The 19,059-nt window shown below is 40.5% G+C and overlaps 1 protein-coding gene across 1 annotated transcript; it reads right to left on the bottom strand.

The window, feature by feature from the left end:
* Window positions 1-6,841: 6,841 nt before the first annotated feature.
* On the bottom strand, window positions 6,842-12,967 carry LOC104248166 (uncharacterized). The gene is made up of 2 exons (XM_009804371.2): window positions 12,427-12,967; window positions 6,842-7,106 (listed from the first exon to the last, which is right to left on the bottom strand). Exons 1-2 carry the CDS (start codon window positions 12,676-12,678, stop codon window positions 6,951-6,953), a joined length of 408 nt encoding a protein of 135 aa, XP_009802673.1. The 5' UTR covers window positions 12,679-12,967; the 3' UTR covers window positions 6,842-6,950.
* Window positions 12,968-19,059: the final 6,092 nt, after the last annotated feature.

The raw sequence follows: 19,059 nt of genomic DNA, 5'->3' as shown, positions 1-19,059 counted from the left end.
AAGCCCTTAATGAGGTAACATCAAGATCACAAAATAGCTCAAAAGCCAAAAACGTCCCAAACACTCGGGGACTGGGGTCGAAAACTCAAGGCCACATGACCTCCGGGTCGGAAACTCCAAAATCGCAAGCCCTCAATGAGGCAATACCAAGTTTGCAAGTAATGGCTCCTGAGCCGAGAAACCCTCGATGACTCGGGGACTGCTGCCAATCGCCACCTCCAAACTATAAGGTTTCGAGATACTCAGCCGCCGAGCCAAACCTCCCGAGGTGCTCGACCATCGCCATATAATGGCTCACAATTGAGGTTTCTATCGAACCGTCGAAGAGTTAGGCAAACACAACTTCAAAAGTCCTTAACGAGGGAAAAACAAAGCCTACTAGAGGTCGGTATGCGTAAGAGTCACTGTCGCCAACCCATACAAAAGGTCGTACTAACCTAATGCATAAGAGCCACTATCGTTAGCCCATACAAGAGGTCGTACTAACCCAAGGCGTAAGAGCCTAAGGACCAGCCTTAAATTCAAAAACTTGAGGGTCTAATAAACTCGAGTCGAAACCCGATTCGGAGACTAAACCCAAAATAGTTAACTAGATACGCCTAAGAGCAAGAGTATAAGAGCCATTATCGCCAGCTCACACTAAAAGGTCGTACCGACCAAGCGCGTAAGAGCCTACGGGCCAGCCCAATAAGCCCAGGGCCATACCACGAATCTGAGGATTCATTTTAACTCGAAGACCAATTCACCTGGATAAAATCAAGGCAAAGGGAAATGCATGAAAAATAAAACTGCGAGGTTTCCTTTTATACATACATGTGTGAGAGAATGCAAGCTTCATTTACAAGGTTCCCCGAAAGCACTATACACAAAACAAGAAAGGAAAGACCTAATCTAAGTCCCCCTCGGGGACTATGGTCCGTCGGCCTCTTTCTCGCCATCTTCGACATCAGACAAAAGGAACTTAGCATCATATTCTTCTACCTTCGCCTGTTTTATCTCTTCCGAGAGATCGAAGCCCCTTGCACGAATTTTCTCGAGGGTTTCCCTCTGAGATTTACACCTCACGTACTCTTTATTCCTACTCTCCTGGTCGAGAGCCCTCCTTAGCTCAGCACGAGCGTCGGGAGCATCCTTCAAATAGGCAACCACCTTTTTATCAGCCTTAGTTCGGATTGTTATGGCTTCAGCTTGGGCATCTACTACTTTGGCCTTCATCTTCAGGAGCTCGAACTCGAGTCGTGGAATCATGTCCGATCGGACCAAGCTGTTTTCGTGAGCATTGCGAAGATGTACTTCGAGGGCGGAAGCCTTGGCCAGAGCTCCTTCCTCAGCCGATAGCTGGGCGTCCACCCGAGCCTTTAGCCCATCGTGCTCGAACTTGGCTTGACCAACTTCGTCCCTAAGGCATTCCAGGTCCTCCGTCTTTTTCTGCAGCTGAAGTAAACGAAACATTAGCCTCGGAAAATAGAAAACGAAACACGCTCTCCCTTGAAACAGAAGTTACTTGCTCCTCGAGGTAGCTTTCGTAGTTCAAACTGTGACTCGCCTCATACCGCAAGTGTTCCAACTCGTCTTCCCTTTCATCGCAAAGAAGCCTAAGGGATTTCTCCCCATCTACGACTTTTTGCAATCTGGCCTCATGGCGAAGCAGCTCAGATTTGAGCTTATTTAAAGCCTATGGAAGAGAAACATGGTGAGAAAGTGAAGATTACAAAACTAAAAAACCAAGTACGAACAGCCTAAACCTACCTCCGAGTAAAGCCGGTGAGCTTCCTTAAGAGTCGATCGTACATCTACTGGTCTGGCTCCATCTACCCTGGTAGAACCACCCCAGTTTGGGACACGGTCGCCCGATATATGCGCCCCTTGGCGTCGAACATCCCTCGAAGTGCCTTCGACGGGAGAAGAAGCCAGCGACAGAGAACTCTCTTTCCTCGAAGCACCTTCGACAGTAAAGGAAGATGGCAGTGTAGGGGGACTGTTTCTCTAAAGCCAGAGACCTCAGGTACTGTAGGTTCGGCCGATACGCCCTCTTTGAGCCTCCGGGCCAGACTCGTCTTGCTGCAATCACTATCATCCTGTAGAGGCCTTTTCTGCTTATTGTTATTATTATGACCTCTCAGTCCTGAAGCCGGCGGTCTTTCTCCCTCTCCTAGAGGGCACGACTTTGCTTCAAGGGACTCCCCGATGCCTACGATGACAGAGTTAGTACGCAGAAAGAAAAAGTGCCCTTCCGAGAAAAAAAGGGAAGGGGATCAAATCACGTAGCACGTACCGTGGTGTTTTGCCTCCCACCTGCCCTTGGACAAAGCTCGCCACTTATGCTCATTATAAGTCGAGTGGGTTGCCAACTTCCGAGCCCAATTCGGCAGATCGGGAACCTTGCCCGGCATCCACGAAATCGTTGCAGAAAAGGAAAGAAAGGTGCATTTACGGAGCTCGTCTTCTCCATAAACAAAACTACAAAGGCACGAGTGTACCACTTACGTGCAAAATTCCATTCCTCAGGAAATGGCAGAAACTCCACTAGAATAATATTGACAGTCCGTGCCCGGACGAATCGGCTCATCCATTCCCGATCTCCGTCTTCTTCATTGTCAACACTAAAAGGCGTGGTGGATATGCATCGCAGGGTCAGCAGGCCTCGATGGTGAAAGGGCCGATACAACCCAATGAGATGACTAAGAGTGAATTCGAGCCCTGCTTCCTCCGCAAAGAACTTCATCATCAATATTATCCGCCAAAATGACGGATGAATCCGTGCCAAGGTAACCTGGTACTTTCGACAGAAGTCGAGCACAACCCTATCAAGGGGGCCCCGTATAAAGGGGTACGTATTCACGTTCAAAAACCCCTCGGCATGGTCCATGATGCTCTCCTCCGGGAAATGTACCCACAATACTACCTCTTTCCCCCATCCACAGTCCTTCCTCGCCAACTCATGGTGTTCCTCACCTATTAAAGAAACAAATGTCGAGGCGTGCTCCTAATGAACTTGAACGTTGGGAGATTTTTCTGACAGGAGATTCCCTCCCGAAACAAAATTCCCAGAGGATGATTCACCTGACACTAACGGCACACTGCCGACCAGGCGGGAACCTGAGGCGGAACTCCCTTCTCCTTGCCGAGCGGACCTTGAAGTAGCAGTCATGATTGTGGTAAAACTAGAGAACTGGAGCGGGAATTTGAGCAAGAGCTTCAAAACTAAAATTATGAAGAACCTAACGTAAGAAAGGAGAACTCTATAAAAAAGGAGAACTACCCAGAATAGCGGAATCTTCAAAAGCGCGAAGATAACCCTATATATGGAAAAGCGACAACTATTCGCTTGCCTCAAAAGCCAATTAAAAAGGCTGGCTAAAGCTTTTATCGCTTTGGAAATATGTGCCGGCGGGATCGCCTCGGTCATTTCGTAACCATGTCATACATTTGATGCCGCCATACAACGTTTTGGGGGCAGAGACCCCTGCATCAACCAAGCCCCGAGATGGTACCCGATCACGAAGGCCTTCGCCAAAAAAGAAGAAAGGCTCTAAAGAGCCATCAATATCATTACAAGTCCCGAGATGGTACCCGATCTTGAGGACCTCCATCAAAAAGAAGATATGCTCCAGGAAGCCATTGGAATCATTACAAGTCCCAAGATAGTACCCGATCTCGAGGACCTTCACCAAAAAGAAGATAGGCTCCATGAAGCCATTGGCATCATTGCAAGTCTCGCGATGGTACCCGATCTCGAGGACCTCTACCAAAAAAAAGATAGGCTCCAGAAAGCCATTGGCATCATTGCAAGTCCCGAGATGGTACCCGATCTCGAGGACTTCTCTCAAGAAGAAGGTAAGCGCTAAATCTCTACTCATATGGGCTTGGCCTCGAGGTACCATCTAAACTCAGGTAAGCCCTCATCTGAGATCTATCTGCAACGCCTTAAGGCTATCTACACTGAGTTCAAAACAAGTGTCCCGATAGCCCGAGCTTGAGCGAACCCCCCACTCGGGGACTGCTCCCGAAAGCCTAAAGGCTATCTTTATTCTTAGGCGTCCGAGCAAATCCCCCCATCGAAGACTATCGCGGGGTCTAAGGGGCTAAGTATCGTACTGAAAGTTCGAAACCTTACTCTCATTCAACTCGAAGTCGGGGATCCCGACGACCCGAGTTTATCAAACCCATCCGGGCTCGGTCCAAGTACGGCAAAGGGTTTTACAAGGAATCGAGTTAATTAATCAAGAGCCAAAAGAAATGCTCGCGTCCGGGATCGATATTCGCACCTATCGGTAGAGCCATGCATTCAGATTCTCCATAAACACAGATAAAAAGAGATATAGCATAAATTAGAGACAAATTGAAGAAGCATCTTCATATTCATAAGCACTTGATTACAAAAGCCCACGAAGGGTCCTTACATATGATTACAAAAGCCCAAGAGGGGTCCTTACACAGAAACAAAGAAGCAAAAAAGTATACATGTGGTAAAAAAACCAAGAGCCTAATCTATTCTCGGGGGTGCATCCTCGGCGGCAGTATCTTCGAGCGACATCTCCTCTGGGGTCTCATCTCGGTCTTCCAAAATGGTATCTCCAAGGGAGAATATGAAGAAGAGGAAAGTGAAAAGATGGAGAAGAGGAAAGTGAAGAAGCAGAAAAAGATGAAGAAAAAGTCGTAGCCCGCCAAAGAGCAAAAGCTTTTACCAGGCCAAGAAGATCACGGCCCGATAGAAGACTTGGCAAGTGTCGGCCTTACCTGCACGACTACTTTGAGTCCACTTCTTGGGACATTGTGCCGTGCAAGTTACCGGCCAGAAGTGCCACTTCACCCCCACAGAAAGCAAAAGGGATGAAGTGCCACACCAGGCCGGGGTAGGGAAATAAGCCGCGGTGTAAAATCCGAACACCCTTATGAGCAGCGGTGTAGAGTCCAAATATTTTTCTGAGTCAGAAGAAATCGGCCCCCTATCTCATCGCCTCGAGCCAACGACGACAACAGTAATAATAACAACAACAACAACAAGAAGAAGAAGAAGAAGAAGAAGAAGAAGTTAGTGCAATCTCACTAAATAAGGGAAAGCACTGGAAAAAGGCCATGGTGCGACTGATGAGAACACCGCCATGTAACCTTAAGGCCGCAGGCCCCAAACATGGGAAATAACAATGAATGAGGATGAAGAGAAAAAAGGGGTGGAAGGCTATTGGAGAACACTTGAATAAAGAATTGGTTCCAGAAAGCTCTCATTTATAGAGAAAGGGTAGCGTAACCAACAGGCGCAATCAATACTCTTTGAAAAACATAATCGACGACGCCATCAATGAAAGACGTATCGGCAGACGCAATCAATACGTTTCTGAGAACTGGACCGGCGGCGATATTATCGCTTTGAAGAATAAGAGTCGGTAGTGCATTGAATAATTCTGGAAAGACGGATCGACGGGACGCCTCAGTTATCACAAGGGCTTACATCATCAATATGACATCATCGCGGAAAGTTCGAAGAGATGAATATCAAAGTCGTTTCTTATCGTTCTACTCTAAGAAACGTGAGGACTATCTGTATACGGTAAAATCAGAGGGTCTAATTTTCCGTCGTTACGATGCCTTGTAAGCACATCTCGAAGGCTTGAGACTACGGTCGAGTTTCATCCCTCAAGGGCCATCGACGCTCGACCTCGGGGCAGTATAGACCGACGGTTACGGAGAGAAAGTGGGGAGTTTTCAAGGCACATAAAAAGGGCTGACAAAGTCTAGTGGACTAGTCCAAAAACGAATCAAGGCATTAACTAGCTGTATCATCTTCATATCTTTGTAAGTAATGCATTAGTACTATGTTAGGATTCCCCCTCATATATAAAAGGGAAATTTGTCATTTTGTAGACACCTGTTGCTCAATACTAAATACACAAGAACATTCTCTTTGCTCTTTAACATACTCTCTCGATCTCATTACTTGCATTTATTGTTCATATCCATTGTGTTCTATTTATTGTTCTTTATTTATTGTTTATTATTGGTCATAAAGAGCCGTTATTGATTTCATTATAACTGTTAGTCGTCCATCGACTACTCCCGACGGAACACTAGACTCAACCCCGAGGCCCCGAATAAGCAAGCTCGAGGCCCCGACTGACAGCCATTCGGTTTGGTTAACATCTTGTTTTTAAGCTCTTATCTAGATTCCAAATACCTCATTTAGCATCTATTGCCCTAACAACTAGCATAAAAATAGATTACGTATTTTTAAAATAACAAAATCAAATTTAATTGTTATTATCATTTTCATGATAAACAAAAAGCCCTCACATACTCCATGTATAAAAATTAAACTCATAAATATTAAAGTCAAGTTCAGCATTTTGGAGTGGTAAATACTTCTGGACCTCTGGTACTAGAAACTGACCCTGATATAGTTAGGGTCGAAAACGGATAATGAAAAAACGGATCAATTATCCGATCCGACCCATATTTAATATGGATAAAAAAGGGATTAACCGACAGATAATATGAGTAACCATATTATCCATGAATTCTTGCATATGATCACTTATGGGAGAATTCTTAGTCTCCCTAACTTGAGGAACCCCCAAGTTAGACTCATTGGTTACTCATTGGTTATCCATTTTCTAAATGGATAATATGGTTCTTATCCATATTTGACCTATTTTTAAAAAGTTCATTATCCAACCCATCTTTTAGTGGATAATATCGGTGGTTAACTATTTTCTTTTAACCATTTTGTCACCCCTACTTATCCTGGTGTTGCTACTTAATAGAACTAGGAAATACCCTTTTTAACCGCCGGTGCTAGCTCATGTAACTCTTCACACGTTTATAAGGCACTCACCAAACAAAATAACAAAGAATGCATTTCCAGTTTTTCCTTCAAGACATTTCGTGATACAAACAGAAACTTCTAAATTGACGTTTCAGAAATCACAGAGTGGAACTCAAGCACTGTACTGTCAATGATCTAAAGGTTCGACAGCAGTCCTGAATAGAAGAACGTAGACCTTATCGATGGAGAAGTACAAGAAACCTCCTATGGAATGTGTGACATACGAACCAAAGCTAGTTCCCACGATACAATGCCAAGCTGGACCATATGATGAGTCGAATTCCTGCAAAGCCAAAAACAAGTGAATTTTGATTAGCATTCAATGCTTAACAAATAATTGGTGTCAACTATCTTAATAGGACTGACCATCAATTAAGAATTAAAGATGATTTCAGAAACAAGACTTAGATGCCTCAGGTACCTTGTACGACCTAAATCATCCCGGCATCCCTCAGAATCCCAATCTATTATGGTTTTAGTTCACATCAATAGGCGAAACTCCAGAAGAGGATGTTTCTTATCAGACAATAGTGTAAAAAAAATGAACCTTGAACCTAATTCAACCCCACAAACTAGCTCATAAAGAGACAACGACTAAGATCATATAAAGAGAGAACAACTCATTCATCAACCAATGTGGGACATTCTAACAGCCCATACGACTGTGATACAAAGAATGGATCTTGGGGCTAACTTACCTCAAAGCTAGTTCATGAGGTGAGTATTGTCCAATATCATTTAAAGAGATAACAGCTCATTCCTCAACCAATGTGGGACATTGTAACAAATAGGATGATATTGAAGCCAATGTACTATTAAGTTGAATCATGGATAAAATTATTCCTAATGAACGAAGTTACTAAAAGCAAGCAAATAGCAGATAAAAGAACCATTTTTCAGGGAATTACTGCATCGGTTATGAGATTATCATCTTCACTCTGAATTTATGAAATAATCATTTCATTGCCTCTCCTCCCTTCTGCTGGGAAGATTAAGTTCAGTGACAACATATTAGTTACTGATGCTACACTATTGTATTTCAGTCCTGCAGGTCCAAGAAAAACTTGAATTCTTTAGTTTCTGAAGCCGTTTAATCGGTGAGGTTTAAAACATTAAGGAGAAATCCTAAGTAAGTCATTTTTGGACCTTTTTAAGTTGGACTTAGCTTAATTTATAAGATTTTACATGATTCATTCCATTTACTTTATACAGATGTTACTTGAGAGTGTACAAGTCTGTTTTGACGTCTTAGTTCATTAGCCTTCAGGTGTTGCAAATATAATGAATTAATGACGAACAAGAATAGAAAGCATACAACCTGACAATTTTCATGCCATCATAAGCAAAAATTGTGAAGTTGTCTCATAGATGGATAACTTCTATTAAGATCGAGCACAGATCACTAAAGAATAAAATAGGAATATTTCTCTTCACTGAGTGTCATCAACCAGCTCTTGATTGAAGAAACACCCTTCTAAAACCTTGCTACGCCCAAATAGCCTAATCATACTTTCGCGTACAACTATATGTTAATTAAGACCTGTAGAGGGGTTTCGGAACTAGCCTTCACATGATGTTGAGCTTATTATCTGTCATCATTCTTATTTTGTACACCCTCCGTTTCAAGATGGAGTTTAATAAAGAATGAAAGACATTTGAAACTTGTGGTTTTAAACACGCCATAACTTTGTGTGGCTGTAAAAGAAAAAGGATTCCAAAACCTTCACATGTTTTAGTTTATAATCTGTCATCAAGTGCTTACTTTTGTACACCTCCATTTCATGACGGAGTTTAATAAATAAAATAAAAAAAGAAATTTTGAAACTTATGGTCTTAAACATGTCATAACATTAATGGCTTTAAGACTTTTGAAACTTATAGTCTTAAATATGTCATAACATTGTCATTAAGGCTAAAACGGAAGTTTAAAGTTATGTTTCCAAATATATAAATGTGTCATTCTTCTTCAAGCTGACTAATAAGGAAATAATGTTACACAAACTGGAATGGAGGGAGTACTCGGCTAAGTCGACAAACTTATGTTCCATTAAGACTACTACCGCAAACTTATTCAGGAGAGGTCATTTCACATTAACTTCTCTGGCAAAAATCAAGATTGTTCGTTACAACAAGTTATTAACATTGATTAGTAGATTTGGAACATTTTCGGCTGGAATTGGCCCACTTCCAAACTGCTAGTGCTTCTTCAGGGTATCCCAGAAGGAGAGCGCTTCTTTAAATCCTTCTTTGATCATCCAAAACATAAAATATTGGATCCTGTAGAACACACAACGAAATATAAACCAGGAGGCTTTTACTATAAGGTCTTTGGCATTGGATACGGCTATGTACCATCCCCAAAAAACATCCTCTGAAAATATTTGTTGAAAGTCTAAAATCCGGCCAACACTAAGTTTTGCCAAAACTGCAACTTCCGCAAGTTTTATCAATGTACTTTCTGTTTCTTTTTGCTATGGTGCAAATTGTTTTTAGACTTATATCACACATTTATGGAATATCGGGATGATGAATTTTCTAAAAAGAATGAATCAATATGTGGAATATTATATATCATGAAAGCGAGTACAAATTAAACATGTTTAAAGCAAAATTTTCCTATTTATTTGGTCATATGTAGTGTTTTGAATTGATTAGCTCATGTGATATTAACCTATTTTATGACAATGAAACTAAAAAACAACCTTTCAAGAATCATGTTTTCAGATCCTTTCATATGAAGTTAGTGAAAAATGTGCAGGTCAGATGACATTTGGGAGGGTTAAATAGGCTGAATCAATGAAAAGGACACGATCCAACAAATCTGAAACTTGCTTTGTTATGATGAGTTGGATTAAGGTGGATCAAGAAATGGGTCAATGTGCAACCTACAGCAGATAAGCGCTTGAAATCACAGTTTTCATCCAAGCAAATAAGCTGAAAAGGCGGATTGAACAGCAGGGATAATAGTTCCAATAGTAGGAGCTCACAATTTGGAACAAGCTTAGCTAAAGTTGGCACAATCATTTCTAACCTTTTTGCAGAATCAGTTGAAACAAGTCCACAAAGATGACAAAAAAAACACAGAAAGAATGTTTTCCTTCCTATAAATATCTGACTTGGAATAGATAGAGAATATCAGTTTCTCAAAAATATTGCTCTTTGTTTTCAAATTCCCAGCTACTCTTGCCTTCCTTTATATCTAATAATGAAGTAAAATTCTAACGGTATGCCGATAGTTGTGAAGAGTAAGCATATTTGTTCCAGCAATGGAGACATTCAGCATGAAGTTAGCTCAATTCTTTGAATAAGTTAACATTAGCTGTTATTTATAATTTTTCAAAATTCAGTTGTAACAAGTCCAAAAGTTAGCAATAAAAAGAAGGAAGCTGTAGTTTTCTTCTTATGAATATCCGACCTTGAATGACAAAAATAAGATGTACCAATTTATCACGAACTTTGCTCTCTGTTCTCTATCAAATAACCCAACAAGGAGGCACCCTCAAACAACTACTCCCTCCGTTTCAATTTATGTGACACTTTTCGCTTATTGAGAGTCAATTAGACTAATATTTGAAGCTAAATTGGATTAGATTAACTCAATATTTTAAAGCTAAAATTTAAATATAAAAAAACTATACGAAAAGTACGGTAATTTGCTCTTCTTGTATCAATATGATGAAAAAATGCAATTTAAAATGTTGGTCAAAGTGCACATAGTTTGAATCTCGAAAGGTGAAAAGTGTCACATAAATTGAAACAGAGGGAGTATATGTTAGGCCACCTAATTAATTAGACTAATCTATTAAGCATGTATATGATATATCCTACTCCAAGTATAATTATCTGTAATGAAGCTTGTTAAACAGATGAACATAAGTAAGATTTGCAGATTGCCAAGCCATATACAACTACTTCCTCTATTAGATTAGCTATAAGATCCTCATCTCTATCTTCTTTAGATGTAATCCATATCTTCTCCCCACTTTAGCCATCTTCAATGTTCCTCTCACCGTCACCCATTGGCTCCTGCTATTTTGTCCAGCATCGTTTTGTGTTTTTCCCCTCTTTCTTTTTTTTTTCTTTTTGAAACAAATAACTCTCTGTTTACTTCATTAATCTTCAAGTCTTAGCTTAAGCATATTTCTGAAATACTGCTTAAAATTCCACATGTAAACTTGCAAGCCTGTACTCTGTTCATACTCCTATTGCTCTTGCCTTTTTATTTCCCTTGAGGATAGTGAGTCGCATTCAGAATCCAATGAATATCATAGCACCAGCAATATTTGACTTGTCTTGATATTGCATATACTGTGAATCTTGTCTCTAGTTTACTATGCATGGTTCTCGTTGAACTTCTCTGCATGCGAGAAGTGCACTTTGATGTGCTTATAGGGAAAAGGAACCATCACCGTTGGTCTTTTCATAGTGCTTTCCCATCCAGTTTCTAGGTTTTCGTTTACTCAGATGAAAACTGAGCCGGATATCCTATTAGTCAATGTTCTGGTACTGTGTTTTGCAGTGTTTCTGGGCTCCAATCTTATATCTTTGTGTGTGAAGAACAAGAAACAATTTCTAAATTCTCAGCAGAGGCGAAGTATAGGGTTGTTGCCTATAATGTAGCTGAGATATCTTGAATTTGTCATACTCTGTTTGAACTTGGCCGAGTATAGGACTGCTCCTGCTCAGTTATTCTTTGCTGAGATTTCTATAGAAATGCTTATTTTGTTCACATTTTATGTTTTTATATGTGACAGTCTATCTGTTGCATCTTCCTGTCCAAACTAAGAGGGTGTATTCAGATTTACATTATCCTATTATATATTCATGTGATGTATCCTACTACTACAATTTTTCCTAATCAAGCTTGTTGATAGATGGACATAAACTCTGCAGATCACCGAGCCAATAGGAAATCACTTCAAATATCTAGTAGAAAATGCAGGTCTGTTTCCTCAAATCTAATTTTGGGAACACGAAATCTCTAACCTTAGCTTTTTCATTTTGAAAATTAAATCTAACTCACCCGGAGCTGACTAGAACAACTTTAGACTTATCGCTCAATCTACATTCAGAAGAAAATCGGGTCTTCTTGGTTCTTTTTCAACTGTCATTTCGTTAATTAAACAATAAATCGGTCAGTAATTCGTAAAAAAAAAAAAAACTTTGAAAATTATTAGCCACACCACAGAAAATTAACTCATACTTAATCCTATCAAATTTTTCGAATTCCCTAGTAGAGTCAGAAACCTCAGATAGCAAAAGCTGAGACTGAAGACCACTTTGGGTATAATTGCAGAAGAACCTAATAGTAACTTATTCTTTTTAAAAAACATTGAACTTTAACTGCTTTATCCATTTTTATTTATCGCAGTGACCCTTAAAAAGATTATCATTTTTATTTATCGCAGCAGAAAAAAAATTAGCCATAGAGCAACCTGAACAAGCTTTCTCCAACGCACAACTATCACCATAGAAACTTCAAACATACATTCAGTGGAAATTGACAAATCAAACCAAAACTCAGAAAGTAAAATCCAAGAAAACGATAAACTTCAGATTTGAGAAGCATAAACAAGAAGTAACTAATAGCCAAGTAGAAGCACCTTTTTAAGAAGGAGAGCAAGGCGTTTACTGTCGAGCTTCGAGCCCGAAGCCATAGTAGCATCAAGATTATCTCTTGCACACCTAAAGGCATGATTTTGGAGAGAAAGAGGCATATCTGAGGCTCTCGCTCGCACATTCAAATGCTCATGCTCATGCTCCTGTTTCTCCTCAACTACTATTGCCTTCTTTTTCAGTATCAAACTGTTCAAGAACTTGCTCCTTCTCTCTAACTCCTCCTCTGCTTTCTCCATTTTCCCTTTCACATCATCATTTCCAGCAGACAAATGGGTAGTGCTCCTTTATCAAGAAAAGTAAAGAAAAAGAAGGACCCTGTGACTGTGTGTAGGTAGTGTTTTGGTTTCTGATATACTTTTTACTTTTTGGGTTTTAATTTGGCTTTTTCTCAAGTGTTTTCGTATCTTTTAATGCGCCATTTGAGAGTAGATTGTAGACCAGGAACGTTAGGTACGGCATTGGAGAACAAAATTTAATGTAGTTTTGTGATTATTGCTTTTTCCGGAACTTGCCTCCATTTTACTCAAGCTCCTACTATACTGCCTCAATTATTTATAGGGGTATTTTCAAAACGGGACTTCAGGATTTTGCCTTACATGTCTGTTTATGTCGAGGATTTAGTTTGTATTTGGAAAGCCACATGATTGGAAATTTGATTTGAGTGTAATTACGCACTGTGACTTGTTTTTCTAGTCAACTAATTTACTTAGTTCCATATTATGTGACACAATCACTATTTGGAGAGTCAAGTGTAACGACCCGGTCGACCGTTTTGAGAGTATTACCCCCGATTCCCTATCTATTATTTCCTCTGTTTCATTTTATGCTTATGTGATTTACGGGGAGAATTTGTTTTTAGTTTTAGAATGAAATGGGACACTTAGTCCCTAAAATGAAAGCTTAAGTTATAGGAATTTGACCGTGGTTGGAATAGAGTTTAGTCGGTTCTGCTAACTCCGTTGGGTGATTTTGGGCTTGATAGTGCGTCCGGATTGTGAATTGGAGGTCCGTAGTTGAATTTGGCTTGAAATGACGAAATTTGGACTTTTGGGAAGTTTGACCGGCAGCGGACTTTTTGATATCGGGGTCGGATTCCGATTTTGGAAGTTGAAGTAGGTCCGTAATGTCAAATGTGACTTGTGTGCAAAATTTGGGGTCAACCGGACGTGTTTTGATAAGTTTCGGCATCAGTTGTAGAAGTTTGATGTTTTAAAGTTCATTAAGCTTAAATTGGGATGTGATTCGTGTTTTTAGCGTTATTTGACGTGATTTGAACGCTCGACTAAGTTCGTATCATATTTGAGAACTTGTTGGTATATTTAATTGAGGTCGAGAGGGCCTCATGTGGATTTCGGGTGGTTAACGAACTACAATTGGACTTGTGGTTGAAGTATTATAGCTTCTGTGGTCATCGCTGACAATTGTTTGCTTGTCTTGGTAAATTTGGCCTACTTCAATAACATTTGGGGCATGTTCTGTTAGGATTATACTTTCATATTCCACAATTGCTGGATATGTTGGCCTATCAATCAACTTCACTGTTCCTAATACGTCTCCAATTGTGTTGCAATTGATTGACAATTGTACCACGTTAGACATACGACAATCAGATGAACCTGCACTCAATTAAATGAATCTTCAATTCAGACCTCTGTATATTAATGTGTTCTGTATTTGACAAAATACTTGAAGAGACATAATAGTTGAACGACCCGGCCGACCGTTTTGAGAGTATTAGCCCCGATCCCCTATCTATTATTTCCTCTATTTCATTTTATGCTTATGTGACCTACGGGGAGAATTTGTTTTTGGTTTTGGAGTGAAATGAGACACTTAGTCCCTAAAATGAAAGCTTAAGTTCTAGGAATTTGACAGTGGTTGGAATGGAGTTTCGTCGGTTCTGTTAGCTCCGTTGGGTGATTTTGGACTTGATAGCGCATCCGGATTGTGAATTGGAGGTCCGTAGTTGAATTTGGCTTGAAATGGCGAAATTTGGACTTTTGGGATGTTTGATCGGGAGTAGACTTTTTGATATCGGGGTCGGATTCCGATTTCGGAAGTTGGAGTAGGTCCATAATGTCAAATGTGACTTGTGTGCAAAATTTGGGATCGACCGGACGTGTTTAAATTCACCGTCGGGGCCGTGATAACGCCTAACATTGTACTCTCTAGGCAAGCCAACGTTATAAATTATTTCACCTTTTTCTTTTATATTTTAACAATTTACAAGTTAACAAAAGTAAATCAGCGGAATAAATGCGGAAGAACAAAATTTAACAGATTATCTTAATACTAATAACGAAATCGTAATAAAACTGCACCCAGAACTGGTGTCACAACTCACGAACAGTTTACGAATACTACAAACAATGGTCTGAACAAAGAAATATACATCTGTCTCGAAAGTAGATAAAACAGAAAAGAAATAAGATAGAAGGGGATGCCAGGGCCTGCGGATACCTGCAGGACTACCTTTGGTCTCCAATGGACTGAAGGCATCCACCCAAACTCTACTCACACGGTCCAGCACCGTGATCTGCACAGAAAGTGTAGAGTGCAGTATCAGTACAACCGACCCCATATTTTGGTAAGTGCCGAGCCTAACCTCGGCGAAGTAGTGATGAGGCTAAGACACGACAACCAATATAAACATGTGCAGTTAAACAATATCTAACAGAATAACAATAATAGAAGCTAAACAGAAATTAATGAGAAAGGGCAACATGTTATGGGGGTACCAGAATAAGGAATCACAGTAATAACAGAAATGAAACAATTAATGAACTTGAACCAATAACAACAAACAATCACAATAAACAGAAAATGCACGATATCACCCTTTGTGCTTTTATTCTCAATCCTCACCATGCAATCAATAATAGAAATTTGCACGACATCACTTTTCGTGCTTTATCACTCTTCCTCACCATATGAATAATAGAAATGTGTACGACATCACTCTTCGTGCTTTATCACCCTTCCTCACCATATGCATAAGTATGAATGTGCACGACATCACCCTTTGTGCTTTATCACTCTTCCTTAACATAACAACAACAGAAATAACAAAAACCTGGCAAGGGCATCACAAACAAACAACTCTGTTTCATCATTTAATTTCACAATAGAAATCTCAACTTGAGCCAATACTCACCCAATATCCGAATCAGGAACAACATAGTAAAACTTGTTAACATGATCAATAACTAGCTTAAGCAGGAAATATATGTATAAAGAAACACAACTTTCACAAATATAGAACTCACTCGCATGCTATGACCCGACAACGACGCATAGATACTCGTCGCCACACCTATATGTCGTACTAACAACTAACAAGTAGAAAATAGGGCAAACAATGCCTAATCCCTCAAGCTAAGATTAGCCATAACACTTACCTCGATTCCACGGCCAAACTCAAGCCTCAAATACCATTTTCCCCTTAGTTTCCACTTCCAATCCGCCCGAATCGATTCATCATTAACTTATTAACATTAATTGAAGCCAAAGAAACCAATTCAAATGAATAATTATATATTTCCCATCATTCTTCCCAAAAAGTCAAAACCGGACCCCGGGCTTGCTTGGTCAAAACTCGAAGTTCAAACCAAAACCCGATTACACATTCACCCCGAGCCCGGATATTCAATTAGTTTCGGAATCCGACCCCAAATCGAGGTCTAAATTCCCAAATTTATAAAAATTCCCAATTCCCCCAAAATCCGTAATTTCTACCCTTAAAAAAATAAGATTTTAGGTTGAAAGTTGATGAAATACAATGGGTAATTGATAGAAAATGGTTTAGAATCACTTACCAGCACTTTGGAGAAGAAACTGTCTTTTGAAAATCGCCCCTAGGCCGTTTAGCTAATAAAAATTGAAACAATGACCTAAGTCCCGATTTGGGACTGTTATGAACTGGGCGACAGTGTTCATCGCGTTTGCGAGGACACTGTCACATTCGCGAAGAGTTGCCTTTCTAGGTTTACGCGATTGTGAAACCCCTGTCGCGTTCGCGAAGGCTTTGCCCCCCTGACCTTCGCGTTCGCGAGCCCATGCTCGCGTTCGCGTAGAAGGAAGTCTGGCCCCTCCCCTAGGTCCCCAATGCTTCGCGTTTACGATGTGCCGATCGCGTTCACGAAGGGTAAAACCCCCATAACTCCGCATTCGCAACCAGGCCTTCGTGTTCACAAAGAAGAAAAACTCACCCGACCAGCCCTCCCTTCGCGCTCGCGAGAGTTGCTTCGTGAACGCGAAGAAGGACACACCAGAATAGTTGCTGCAACAAAAATACCATATTTTTTAAGTCTAAAACATCCCGTAGCCTATCCAAAACTCACCCGAGCCCTCAGGGCTCCAAACCAAACATGCATATAACTCTAAAAATATTATACGGACTTGCTCGCGCGATCAAATCGCCAAAATAACACTTAGAACTATGAATTTAGCATCAAAATCAATGAAAATCTCAAGAACTCTCAAAGTTTCTATTTCTACAACTGAGGGTCCGAATCATGTCATATAAACTCCATTTCTTACCAAATTTCACAGATATAACTTTAATACCGTATCAAACTTGTACCGGGCTCCGGAACCAAAATACGGACTCGATACCATCAAAATCAATCATTGTTAAATTTCTAAAAACCATTATATTTTCAGTTAAACAATTTTCTTCAAAAATTCATTTCTCGGGCTATGGACGTCGAAATTCAATTCTGGGCATTCTCCCAAGTCCCATATTTTTATACGGACCCTCCGAGACTGTCAAATTACGGGTCCAGGTCCGTTTACCCAAAAAACCGAAGTCAACTTAATACAATTTTAAAGGCAAAATTATTATTATTTCTCAAACTTTCACATAATGACTTTCCAGAAGAGCGCCCGGACTGTGCACGCAAATAGAGGAGAAAGAGAATGAGGTCTTGAAGGCCTCGGAACTCCAAATTGGGTTCTAAAATATGAGATAACCCTTTTGGGTCATCACATTCTCCACCTCGAAAACAACCGTTCGTTCTCGAACAGATATAGAAAAATGCCTGAGTCGATGAAAAGATGGGGATATTTGCTCCGCATATCGGACTCAGACTCTCAGGTATCTGACTTAACAGGCTAACCTCTCCGTTGCACACGAACCGAAGGGTAACTCTTCGATCTCAACTGACGAAGCTGCCGTTCTAGAATAGCTACTGGCTCCTCCTCATAGGTCAAGTCCTTGTCCAACTAGACAGTGTTGAAGTCTAACACGTGGGATGGATCATCGTGATACTTCCGAAGCATGGACACATGAAACACTGGATGCACAGCTGATAAACTTGGCGGCAACGCAAGTCTGTAAGCCACCTCTCCCACTCGATCAAGGATCTCAAAAGGCCTGATGAACCTAGTGCTTAGCTTGCCCTTCTTCCCAAATCTCATCACGCCTTTCATGGGCGACACCCAAAGCAACACTCTCTCTCTGACCATGAATGCTATATCACGAATCTTATGGTTGGTATAACTCTTTTGCTTTGTACAAAGCCTATCTTGAATAATCTTAACCTTATCCATGGCATCCTGTACTAAATCTGTACCCAACAACCGAGCCTCTCCCTACTCAAACCACCCAACCGACGACCGACACCACCTACCATATAATTGTCGATGCCCTCTTTTCCTCTAACCGTGGGGTCAGAAATCGGGTATACGACATTGGGAGCACAACTCTATTCCCTTTCGAGAATTGGGTTTTGGAATTTTGAAGAGTCGCCACCTAATGATTATAGTGCATTAGGACACTTTTTAGAAGAGTTTGAGTTGGAAAACCAGAGTTCGGGTAAGGGCTAGAAATTATCTCGAGGGAAGGTGTTAGGCACCCCTCAAGATCCACTAGTGTGGTTCCCGGCCATGTTACAATTGTGACTTTACAAATAAACAATCAAGGACTTGCATACAATATTGCAATTAGGTTGAAAACTTTTGAAGGCAAGTAGAGAGGGCAGAAATTAAAAAAAAAAGACTTAAAGAGTTTTGCAAAGAGATAAAGCAAGTAAAGGAAAGGGGGTCCTAGGTTTGTGATTAATATGGATCAATTCAATGCAATATCCAACAGTCACTCCTCAAAAGAGGGGTCACACATGATATTAGCGCACCGGTCATCATATCCATATTCTACCTTTCCCACCCCGTTAAGGTATTAAAGCGTGGAATGGTATCGTTACTTATTGCATGCTACTACCCGCCCCAACCCTATTAGTCCCGGAGGCATTTAGGACTACTAATCCTAAAGGGGAAGGGAATTGGGCGATTTTGGAGAGTTTCAAAGGACAAAATACTAAGGCGCCAATCAAAACACACAATACAATAAAAGGGAAAGCAAATTAGCAAGTAAGGTTCAAGTAAACCTCCTTAAATCACATAAGCCATAGAGTTTAGCATGTCTCGCACATACTGGTTTGGTATTTAAAATTAAAGCGATAAGCGGACTGGTTTAAATCATACTTTTAGACAGGAAGTATGCATTAGGCTTACTCGAATGCAGTTGTCAAAGACTGAACCATTTTTAGCTATGCGTTGGATAGAATTAACGATTTCGAAAAGCAGACTGATTATAAAGAGTTATCAGTTTTTTTTCCAGA

This window comes from Nicotiana sylvestris, chromosome 11, assembly GCF_000393655.2.
Source record: "Nicotiana sylvestris chromosome 11, ASM39365v2, whole genome shotgun sequence".
NCBI lineage: Eukaryota > Viridiplantae > Streptophyta > Magnoliopsida > Solanales > Solanaceae > Nicotiana > Nicotiana sylvestris.
Note: the sequence above shows the minus strand (reverse complement) of the source record. Positions and strands in the feature narration are given on the sequence as shown.

Bases quoted from the DNA above. Each gene is read 5' to 3' on its own strand.
- LOC104248166 (XM_009804371.2), bottom strand. From the start codon at position 12,678: ATGGAGAAAGCAGAGGAGGAGTTAGAGAGAAGGAGCAAGTTCTTGAAC. The intron at 7,107-12,426 runs GTGCTTCTACTT...TTGGCTTTGCAG, and splicing joins TTGCTCTCCTTCTTAAAAAG to GAATTCGACTCATCATATGG.